Consider the following 12,369-nt stretch of genomic DNA (forward strand, 5'->3'; position numbering starts at 1 on the left):
TCATGTATGATGATTTCATAGTTGTCCTGATTATGGTTTATCATGCCTTACTTATGAACAAGAAGGATGACAATGCTTGCTGTAAAAATGGACTGTTCTGATCATATCATCTAGTATCAATGTTCTTGTTTTTCCATTGAGAAATTCAATCAAGTCATAAACTCTTGAGAACAATGCCATATCTGCAATGATCATGTTTTCCCAGATCTGAGAAAACGATGGGTGTTGAATTTGTGTTCCTTATCTTCATCTTGTCCTAACCGTTGGTTTCAACTTAAGCCACTTCAACTGACCATTACATGCTTCTCTGAAATTTATGCACCTCTGTAGGTAACCTGATGTCGAGTCATCTCTTTGGCATCTTTGACTAAAACATGCTGTTGATGGAGCCACTAACTCAAAAAGTCCTTCCAGATGGTTTGTGGTCATGGATCATCAAGTCCAAGCTCATCCACCATGGAAGGCAGCAGAGCAGTCATGTTTGAACATGAGATTGTCTTGTTTCTCGATCTTTTCCATTCAGGGAATAGATTCTTTTCCTTTTGTATGTTATGTTTGGGCTCCTTTAGTCTTTGATCATTTGAATCCATTATTCCTAGACCTTTAACTTGTACTTGCTTATCTGCAACTACCAAGTTATTTATTTAGATTCCATTCCATGTAGCTCCATCACAATGTGGGTTTTCTTTCAAAAGAAGACAACACAGCTTGGTCAAACTCTGGCATGCCAAAGTGGTGAACCACCTAGTTAGTGATTACTCACTTCTAGGCATCTCTGCATAGGCCACGCGTAGTGCCTCCCAATTGCTCACCTGGAGCTATTATCTTCCCTCGGAGGACTTTGCCACTTCAAGCATGGTGGGGGGAAGCCCTTTCCATAGACCTTGAAGAGATATTTTACTTAATAAAGGGAGAAATGATGAATGATAAAGAATATTGCAAAACAGTAGAAAGGCATTGATGAACCAAGTGAAAGGACATTGGGGAATTGTTTTGAGGAGTTTGCCGTCTTTTAGAGAGACTAAAAGCAGCTTTGATAAAATGTGACAACCTCTCAAATTCTTGTGCATCAACATCTCATTTCCTTAAGTGTAAAAGTGGATTACCATTGCTTCCCAATAATGGAAACAGCCATTTCCTTCCAATCACTTCGGTCAGGTTTGGACCCACAATTAGTATTCTGATTGATCCGCAGAATGCCCTGACCTCTTAAATTCTAAATGTAATTGCCAAGTTGGAGCTTAACATCATTGAATGATTTTCATATTGTGTTATCAAAAGGTTGAATTTTTCTGAGTTCAGAAATAATATATATGGATGGTAGGTGGTTGTGTTGTTTTGTTAATCATATTGCTTTTACTTTTGGAGATGGAAGCAAAATCTCAAACTATGCTGTTTTCCTTTGAGCACCTATTTGTACTAGTTCATATTGATGTTTTAAAATCATTCAGCTCAAGGGTTCTTAGTAACTCAAAACTCCTCCATGTTTTTCCTGCAGGACCTGAAGATGTGGCATATTCATATGAAACTTGATCCTTGCTTGACACATGGGTCGACAAAAGGCAGACAGAGAGACATACATATAGATCTATAGGTTTGGCAACATTCTGAAAAGGAAAAGGTACCTCCTCAATGACAATAAGCTCATTGAGTGCTGCTCTGGATTCTTTAGGTTTGGGAAGGTGCAACCCTAGCATAGACTAACTAGCCTCAAGTGAAGGAAGCCATCAGAATTGTGGGGGACGAGAACCGGGGTGAGTTGGGCAGACATAAGTGCTATTGCCTAGAGGAAAAGCTCAACCTCACCCGCCCCACCCCCCCCACCCCCCCATCCTCTTTTGAATGGGTTGGTAGTGGGCAACTCCAAATTGCTTTTGGCTTTTGTGCTTTGTGTTTTGAGGGATAAGGAGCACTGATGTGGTCTGGGTACGGCTTTGACACGACATCTAGATAAGATGGATGAACTACTTTCTTGTTCTGGAAATGGTCCAATGATACACTATGCAACAAAAATATATATGTTTTCCCTATTGAACAAAAAAAAATGTTTTCTTTCATTCGTTACCTCTCCATCTGCTCACTGGTTTTCTTCTTTTGTAGCTGCTTGTGGACCTCCCTTGCCCTAAAATTCACCACTTCAACCAATGAGACAAAGTGTTGGCATTATTTAATTGAAAGACAAGATCATACAATTTGGCTCTTAATGATAGATTGATAGTATTAGGACAATCTTAATTGAATGCTTGTCTACTTGTCAGCCACTGATCATCTAAGCCCTTTCTTGAGATGTAGTTACACCAGATGTGCCACCTTCATATCTCAAAAATACTCAGGTGCACCTTAATGTTAATGATGTTTATGCTATCTCTCTATTGTGGAATAATGTTGCCTTATATTATATCTGTGTTGGATTACACATCCCAGATTCACCTGCAAAGGAGATTGATTAATTTAACATATAGAATAGATTGTCTCAGCAATAATTCTTCACTTGTCATAGTTTATTGAGTTCCAACCTGGTGGGTTTATTTTCTAAATGAGATTAAATTAATCATGATCGTGTTAATTAAATATCAGGATGCTAAACAAACTTTATTTGAACTTGTTTATATTTTTGTACGATGATGGTTGACGTCCTTAGAGGTTCAACTCAGTGAGAGGTTTTGATGCTCATGATTAAGTGTTAGTATTATAAGATCTTGATTAGAACTTGATATGCTCTCCATAAATTAAGAGATGTATGAGCTGATGAGATGCATAGACTGGTATCACTAAACCAGTCCTTATCCTACTGGTTGTTTGATATTTATCTATATTTTTGCACTGCTGATGACAACTACAAACTCAAACCTTTTAGGTCTTGACTGAGTGATGCTCTCTCCATGCATTTCATTGTGTTCACAATTAATCCTTTGCCTTTTAGACAATTAATCCTCAAGTACCTTCATGGTGTTCATGTTTATATCGCCCATTGATTGTTTTTTCTCCCATCTCATTACAAGAATCTGGTGTCTTTTTCTTTCTTAGTCAAAATGTTATAAGTTCAAGTTACATGAAAAAAGAATAATAGTATCATGAATTTATAAATTAGAGAAAGTTTTCAAAAGCTTCAATTTTGGATATTGGTTTCAAAATCCAATTATTCTGCCATTAAAGAATTATTTTTTTTTTTGCACACATGATTAAATGGTTTGTGTTTTATGATGTAGCCTAACTATAATGTTCCTCAAGGGTTTGTAGTTGCTGACCTTAAACATATCTTAAGCCAAGTATAATCCAATATTACACACTATGAATTGCAATTTTTTATAGGTAAGAAAATATAAAAAATATAAACTAACAGTTATTATAATCATTGGATTTTAAAATTGGTTGACTAAAAAAAGCAGGATATCATGAGTTTGTATTATTGTCATGTGGTTATCAGCATTAAAAAAAGGAAAAAAAATGGGTAGGAAGCTTGATGTGGTCTGTATAATTAGAGGCAAGCAGTGATGGACCTCATCAGTTCCTTTGTTCTCTTGGTATCCAGGTACAAGGGAGGAGGAAATGAAGGGTAGCGAGAGGAAAAGCTTTTGGGCGTGAAGACGGCAGTAGGGAGGTAAATCTTTCTCAATTTCTCATTTACAAGCACTGCTGGAAATATCTTGTCATCTGAGTAATAGACAGAGGCCACAATAGCAGTGTATTGTTTCTTCAGTTAGTAGCAGACAGGACCCACACTGACCTTTTTCCACTATAACCACTTGTTATCATGCATCACTGTTGCGGCACCTCTCTTTCACATCTATCTCATTCCAAAGACGATGAGTGCGTTGCTTAAAATAAAGTAAACTTAGTTCTCACTGGAATATGGAGGAAGATGACCATAGTATCAGATGCAGTATTTTCTTGTGAAAGAAAAAATAAAAGGAATATGAAGGAAGACGGCCATAATGCGGTGCTACGTGTCATCAGCAAAGGTAATGAAGGCATAGACTTTATAGCTCGGGATTCTCATGTAGCGTGGGTTTATTGGAATATATGCAGTTGATTTTGTGAAGTACATACAGAGCTTTGTGGGAAGACATCCATCGGAGCTTGTCTTCAAAAATCTGGTGGAGACATCTGTGGTTATTTGTATTCTTGATGGTGTTTTTTATGTTACTCGTGTCTTTAGGGAGGATGATAAGATCGTCCATTGGTAGGATGAATCGTGGATGAAGGGTACCTTTCCCTTCATTTTCCTTGGCTATGATGATCAGGACGATGATTTTTGGTAACATCTATGTTTCCAGTTATATAGATTTTTCTGTTATTGAGAATAAATAAAAAGTTGCTAATGCATTGACTTTCATGAGAAAAGTTTCAGTAAGTACATGACGGACTTGTAGTCAAGAACAACTAGTTCTCCAATGGGAACAACCTGTTCCTTTCATGGGAATCAGACATGGAGGGAGGAAGAATTAGCCGGCAGCAGTTGCAGGCATTAGCTAATGGAATGGAATGACAAGATGGACTCTGATGCAAAAATTTTACATTCCGCGTATAACCTCAAACCGTACGCTAAATGGAATGAGTAGATGGACTCGAGAGTACTGAGAGCTGCTGCTTGTAAGAGGCCTCGGCAAAAAGATTCACACTCGTATTCTCACTCCACTTGGGAAATGAATGGATCTGTTTCTGATGCCGCTTGTCTCCCAGCATCCGTGCCAATGCACACGATCTCTTCCAAGATTGCTGCTGTCTGCTTCGAATCTTCGGTGGCAGCTGCTGCGTCGATGGTAGTGGCATTGCTGTCAACTCTGGTAGAAATGAAATAGGAAGAAGAAGACAAGGCGGAGGACGAAGAGTTGGATGCTGTCGTCAGGACTCTCGCTCTCTCTACCTCCACCATCCAATCCGTCTTGCAGATGGCGTATGCCATGAGCGAAGCGCACGACGCCTGCGCTGCCAGCAGCCCCAGCCACAGCCCCGGGAACCCCATTCCCACCACGAAGCCCATCACGACTGCGACGGGCGTCCCCACCAGGTAGAACGAGCCGAGGTTGATGTTGGCCCCCGTGGTCGGCCTCGCGCTCCCCCGCAGCACGCCGCAGCCGGCCGTCTGCGGGCAGTTCCCCAGCTCGCACAGCCCGGCGATCGGCAGCGCCACCGCGGTGAGCTCCAGTATCTCCGCGTCGTCGGTGAACAGCCTCCCCCACTGATGCCTCATCGAAGTGGTGAACGCCATGGCGGCGAGGCCGAGCACGACTGCGACGGTCAACGACACGATGGTGGCCCTCCGGGCTCTGGCCGGACGGTTGGCTCCCAGCTCGTTGCCCACCCGGGTCGACACCCCGAGGCTCAAGGCCGACGGGAAGACGTACACCAGCGACGTCGTTTGGATCAGTATGCCCATGGAGGCAACCGTGGCTCTGGGATTGACGAGGACGCCGCACATCATTATCATCAGCTCGTACCACCACCATTCCAGACACACCGACACGCATGTGGGGATGGCGAGTTTGAGCAGCTGCGACCACCCCCTGAGGCAGTCTGTGCTGGGGCTGATCCATGAGCCCTTGTACACGCCCGAGAACAGTATAAAGAGAAGCAAGCAGACGAACAGATTCAGATTAGTCCACACCATTGCCACGGCCACGCCGGCGATGCCCATCTTCAAACGCACCACGAGTAGATAGTTCAATGGCACGTGGAGGACGACCGAGACGAACGAGCAGTAGGTGACCGGCAAGGTGATGTTCTGAGACCTCAGATAGATTCTGATAGGGTGGAGGAACGACAAGAAGAGGAGGTCGGGGATGGCGAAGGCGATGAAGGTCTGCGCCGTCGAGGATATCTGCTCGTCCTGCCCACACCACAGAAGAATCCTCCTCATGTTGAGCCAGAGGAAGGAGACGGGCACGGAGGTGGAAAGGAGGAGGAGAATGGTTCTCTGGAGGGTGAGGCCCAGGATTTTGCGCTGCTTGGCACCGAAGGCCTGGCCGCAGATGGGCTCCATGCCCATGGCAAGGCCGGAGAGGACCGAGTAGCCGGTGATGTTGGCGAACCCGATGGAGAGAGAGCCAGCTGCCAGCTCGAGCTCGCCGAGGTGACCAAGAAACAGCATCGACACCATGGCACGGGAGTAGATGATCAGGCCTGTTAAAGCCGTAGGTATGGATATCTTCCCTATGGCTCTCATTTCCTCCACCACCTGAGCAGATTTCATGTGAGAACAGCGTACCGTCACTGTTAACAACTATATGCACACGCCATTAAAGCCTTGTGTGTGTGTGTGTGTGTATGTGCATGAGCAGCAGGCAAATACTCGTAGCAATACCTGTGAAGGTGTAGGCCATCTTTGGAGATCTTGAAGGGGGTCAAGAGGAGGATCCTCCATGAGTTTATTGGTGGCAAAGAGGTGGGACTTATTAGAGTGGGAGAAAGAGAGAGGAGAGGAAGGTGAGGTGTTGCACATAGTGGATGGTGTTTCCTTGTCCTCACTGAACCTGGGTTGACATGGAGAGGGTTTCGAGTCCCACCTGCTCATTTATACAAGGGAGAGAGGACTGGATTGGGGCTTCGTCCTCACACGTGCCTCTTGTTCTTTTTGCAACAAGGCAACACCCAAATGGCTTGTTGTTTAAGATCTCTCTCTCTCTCTATTCCTTATCTAGAAGGGATGGAGCCCATAAGCCAAGTGAAGTGGTGCTTTAACTACTCCTACACTGTAAGTCATCCATTGATTGGTTTCGGGAGATGTTTCTTTCTGTGAGCTTGTTTCGATTCATGGATTCTACCAATTTCCTTCCATCAACCAATGCTTTCTTGTCTGTCTTCTCCTTTTGCTGTTGGCTATTATTCCATCTTCGTCGACGGCCCCTGGATGAAAGAATAATCTTTTGGTTAATCTTCAGCTTTTGGGACGGTATCCAAAACTATATCTTTCTGTTCGATCTGATTCGTCAAGCCATGCATGTGTGCATGCAGTAGCTTACTCGTTTTACAGGCAGTCATGCTTCTTTAGGCATCACCTAATGCCCTCTCTCTCTCTCTCTCCCCCTCTGGGATTGTATTCCTTTCCCATTATCGTATTGCTGCAATGCATTACATTGCTTCCAAGGGATTTGCTTTGTTTCCTTTTGAAAGAATTCTCTGCTTGGTGCTCCATTAAGGGGAGTTTGCTGGAATCTTTAGCAACTGAGGGACTTCTGTCTTCTCATCTTTTATAAGTGGTGTTTTGTGAGGAATGAAGGGTGGGCCTCGACTGCATGTTTTTCTCTTTTTTTTATGTGTATGGTTTCTTTCCCATCTGGTATTTGTTCCTTCTCCAACTTGCCCATTCTCTTCAACTTCAAATTCCTTCTGCAAGTGGTTTCCACCCAGTTAGGGTCAGAAGTGTAGTTTTAGGGTGCAGTCATCCTTATTCTTGAATGAAAGCACCACAGTGTATGCAGTGAGCAAGTGGTGGTGGTGATAAATGCAGAGGAGGGCAAGGAAGAGGTAACTAACAACTGGTGAGAAAGGTGTGCGGAGTGTGGGGGAAGCAGTTGGAAGGTAGGAAACACGGAGAGGACGTACGTGCTCCAATCCAGTCCACTTATTTCCTTGCATCCCTTTCCACAACATGCAGAGGGTGCTGCAGCTCTCTGCTTGCCCATTGCAGCAAAGTTAGGGAGCCATTTGTGTCGTCAGTAACAAGAACAACAAGAACCAATTACCATGCACACACACACACACACACAACACTGCCCTTTGTCTGTGAGTGGGCTGTAGCAGGGAACAGTATGTGAGTGGGCTGAGCAGGGAGCTGCTGCTACCATTGCTGCCGTCGCAGGGATCAGTATGTGAAGACCACACATGGCTGGGGATGGGACTGGGGGCCTCTAGTAAAAGGATGGAAGGGACATAGGTATAGTCTGCACAGCATGCAGCTTTTATGATAAGAGAGAGGCAGGAGAGGGCAGAGCCCATGCAAAGTGAGGCAACTGTAGGACTCTTGATTTCAGTGGGCACCCTGGCTTACCAGACCATCCTCATTTGGCACCTTCCAAGCCCATTTCCCAAGCTCCCTCTCTTCTTCTTCTTCTTCTTCTTCTTCTTCTTCTGTGTGTTGAAATGGAAGAGAAGAGAGTGCTGAAATCATAGAGGCTATATTGATGAATTATAAGAGAAAATTAAGCTTACTTGATTAAGTAATTATGTTCATAGCTAGCTGGGAACCCTACCAAGACAAAAGTGGTGGCAATAGTGTTTTAACCACAACCTGTCTCAATTACTGCTGGAAGTTTTGCCTCTGTATATGCAGATAATTAAACCGAGCATTTACATAAATGAGGAAGCATGCCATGTTCTTGCTATTACATGTCTTCTGACCTAAAGAATCGGAATCAGGCCCTAGTGGCTGTATCAGGAACCAGATTACATTAACTAGGCAAACTTGTCTTCTAATGGAGTTACTATGATGTAATGCACCACCCTCTATCAGCTGAGCGGGTGCTCCCACTGCCTGGCTACCAGTGACCACCATGGCTCAATCATTCTTCCTAGTTTTGGTTTTGCTGAATCAGCAGGTGATGATAGATATACCACACGCCTTGCTTTCCCAAAGCTCTACTGAAAGAAGATGACTGGTTCATGCTGAAATCCACTTAATGTTGCCAGATTTTCAAGCTTAGATCATGTTTTCAGTGAATTAAATGCAATAAGCTATTGAAGGTCTCCATCCAAGGAACATATTCCCAAGATGCTGAAGGCAAGAATATTTGATGACAACCATAAAGTTCCCGGCCAAACCATGTCTCCATCTACGCAGCATATCCTCATCCTGTTGGCCACCCAGCTCTCAACTAAGACGCATTGGATAAGGACCAGCACAAGAACATCGCACTGGTTCAAAAGGGAAGATTGAAAGACCACTGCATCAAGCCATCCTGTGAAGGAATCTGTCTGTGATAATCTCCAGCCCCAGACTGCGACGGATGGCTTCTCGGACGTTCATCAGCTAAAGCTCGCAAAAGCATGCAGGCAGTGAGCTCCACCAACACAAAGGTGCATCGAGTTGTCGACTGCCGTTATCCACATACTGACGTCTCTTTCCTTGGCGGATGCTTTCTGCACACAAAACAAAGGCACACAAGGAATCATCGATGCGTTAGCATAAGCACTGTGATGACAGCAGGAATCATGGCACAAAAATGGGGATAAAACAAATAATATTAGATACAACCAATGCAGTCTCTTTTATAGCTCAGCCAATCGATCTAAAGAAAAGTGCTTCGCTGAGATGGAATAAGCTATGATGTACTCCAGCTCAATACAAGAGACTTTACCTAGAAGGAAAGATGATAGATCTCTCAAAACCTGCAGAGAATTCGAACCCAAACCCCAGATTACTAGGCTTGCTCTAACATGCACACACATACACGAAGAGCATTGTTTTCTTCTTCAAATGGAGGCCATTACAATTGAGATATTTATACATGCATATTTATGTACTGGAAAGACGCAGATTGAGGTCGGGCTCAAAGATACCACTTTAATATGCTTCAGTAGCTGCCGCTGTATGGACGTGACAGGTGACTCATGCTGCTGATGAACTCATAGTGCACTCCTTGTTCAAGTACCACAACTAATGGAGAACCAAGGCTGGAATTAGACCATGGCCTCAAGCATGATATGGTTATTCCTAGATATCTGAGCAACATATGGCAGTGAGTTGAATATTTTGGTGTTATGATTAAGTGTCCTAATCATATTAGGGTACTCTTTGATTAGGTACTCAAGTTGGATTACAGGTTCTGATACTTAAATGGTTGGCCACTTCTATCTCTAGTCTCTTACATTGTTATTTAGAGAGAGCAGCAGAATTCAGACATGGGACATCTTTTGGACACGTTTGATGTTAATAGTTGGAGAATTAACAACACGAAGTTGCACGTACTTTATGATTCCCAATACATGAAGATGACATTTAGGTGGTTCTACATGACATTGATTATTTGAGAAGACAAGGATTCACTGTTCTCAACAAACACAGCTGGAATTCACCATTAGCATGGATTATATTTCTGAATAGAATATTATTATCTTTGATCCAGTGGGAATATGTTTTTAATGCAGTAGCAACCCTAGAATATTTGAGTGATTTTGAGCATGTTTAATATATGTAACAAATCTTGCTTACTATTTATACTCGAACAAACAATCTTAATTGATGTGGTAGTAGAATGTCCAGTAGAGCTTTGAGATGGAGAAGAGAGGAGATAAAGAAAAGTGAAACATTAGGTGCTATGACCTTAGGGCGATGATGGTCCTTCCCCTCGAGGCCAAGAGGCTAGTTCTCTGTGGGGCATCCTCTTTTTATCCTCCTTTGCCGTTGTTCCCATCCATTAGGTGTTAATTAGTCAATTCCAGCAGCTCAATATAATTGGTGGCTTCCTTTCTCACCATGGACCAAAGGAAGTGCCATGACCTTAGGGCGATGACCTTAGGCTGTTAACGAAGACATAGATCGACAAAACATAGGATCAGAGTTTGTAGCTTATAGGATCTTATTCCTATACTTAATACGTTAAACTTTAATCTTGTGGGTCTGTTCACTAACACACGTTATAAGTTATGCACTATCACTCTTCAACATAAGGTCGTCTGCTTGTACACATGGACAAACTCCAAAAATAAAGAAGCAAATATGGCACCAAATAAGATGGTGAACAAATAAATGGATTTTGGGTGGCTTTATTATATTTATTTTCTTACAAAATTTAAGGCAGGTTTGCAGAAACCAATACTTATCAATGTTGATACACGTAATTGTGGTGATGTTATAATAGAACAAAAAAAAAAAAAAACTATGTTTGCAGTCCGTATGAACTATAAATTGTAGTAAGCCATGTTATTGTAATTTAACAATGTCTACTGACAAGGTGTCAATGGCTAATGTTGCTTCAACTCACTAATAGTTGCGATCCCTTTGGTCTTCATGTTGTAGTAACACAGCATTGTCTTCCTCCCTATAGAATTTATTGCAGCTCCATATGAAACTTATCACCTCCTCTAAATGTGTTGAGGGTTTGTCAAAATCCCCCCCAAGATATTGATGGTAAATGTTTTATTTTACTGGCGGTAGCATACTGCATGAGACATTTTTACCGAGGTCAAACCATAGTGTATAGGGAGCACAGTTCTAATATATGATACCTCTTGTGTATGAAACATTCCACCAACATATAAAATACTGTTCTAGGATGATATCTGATTGGAAACCATCCACTTCCCCATGTAGAGGAGTGTGTTTTGAATCCAAACTCATTGAATTCTTCCCAAAGTTCTTTTTTAGTTTTAGTAGCCTATAATGAAAAGGAGTAGCTGAGGATTCAAAAGCTAGGCCTACAAACTCATGAGAATGAGCTCGACTCTCAAGAATGGCATGGCCTTGTTTCATCACTAGATTCCATATATAAATCCATATATAAAGGAAGGTACTATCATCAAAATGGTTGTAGTCCTTTCTCCTTCCTATTTTCTTTTATAAATAATAAGATGAGGCCATTGGTGGCGGCAATAATCCTTACACAAACTGTGCCGTCGAGAAGGGAGGTGAAGGATGATTGGGGTCATTGATGGATGGAGAGTTGACATTGCAGTCATGTACGCACAAAAAGCCAAGTGACTGACCCATGGCCTCGTGAGTATTGGTAGGTAAATATAGGATAATGGATGATGAGGTGATGCCATTTCTTATAGACAAAGTTGAACTTAGAAAGTGTCTTGTAAGGAAGTCAAATGAGGATTTCCAAGTGAAGGAAGTCTTCGAGTATCCATACTAGTCATGTTTCTATACAAAGTAGAAATATAAGATAAAGTAAGCATATGGTAAATATTATAAGCTAAATGAAAATAAACGAAAAAAAGAAGTGACAGATCCATCGATTGACTATTAGCTAGATTGGTTCGAGTATAATAATTCTTTTTAAAAAATATTTTGATCCAGAGTCATCCAAACTTACATTTATTCTATTTAATCTTATTTTACATATTATTCAAAATTATAGTATCATAAGATATTAAATTATGCTCATGCAACTAATATTATATTAAGAAAATTAAATGAGTAAGCAAGTGAATAAATGACTAGTATGTCATATGAGATATCATCTAATTATTTTATGCCTCTTCCTCCTAACTATAATGTATAATGTCCTAAATTAAATATGAAGCACCTACATACACAATTCAAAGTTGGAACAGTAACTAACACACATTCCATTGAATTACTTGTGGAGAATGGAGTTGTGATGAGTATATAAAGAAAACACCAAAAACGTGAATTGATACATCGGCTTTTTTTCTTTTTCTTTTTATCTTATACTCATATCATAGTATAATAAATCCTTCTTATTC

General features: G+C 41.8%; 1 protein-coding gene across 1 annotated transcript; it reads right to left on the reverse strand.

Annotated features, from left to right (window-relative positions):
- Positions 1-4,304: 4,304 nt before the first annotated feature.
- Positions 4,305-6,529, reverse strand: LOC135676791 (protein DETOXIFICATION 48-like). Its single transcript, XM_065188344.1, has 2 exons — positions 6,305-6,529; positions 4,305-6,178 (listed from the first exon to the last, which is right to left on the reverse strand). The coding sequence occupies exons 1-2, from the start codon at positions 6,512-6,514 to the stop codon at positions 4,631-4,633; spliced, it is 1,758 nt and encodes a 585-aa protein (XP_065044416.1). The 5' UTR covers positions 6,515-6,529; the 3' UTR covers positions 4,305-4,630.
- Between the last annotated feature and the right edge of the window lie 5,840 nt (positions 6,530-12,369).

The sequence above is a fragment of the Musa acuminata genome, chromosome BXJ1-6 (assembly GCF_036884655.1).
Source record: "Musa acuminata AAA Group cultivar baxijiao chromosome BXJ1-6, Cavendish_Baxijiao_AAA, whole genome shotgun sequence".
NCBI lineage: Eukaryota > Viridiplantae > Streptophyta > Magnoliopsida > Zingiberales > Musaceae > Musa > Musa acuminata.

Coding starts and splice junctions, on each gene's coding strand:
- LOC135676791 (XM_065188344.1), bottom strand. CDS start 6,514: ATGAGCAGGTGGGACTCGAAACCCTCTCCATGTCAACCCAGGTTCAGT. Junction 6,179..6,304: donor GATGGCCTACACCTTCACAG/GTATTGCTACGA, acceptor AAATCTGCTCAG/GTGGTGGAGGAAATGAGAGC.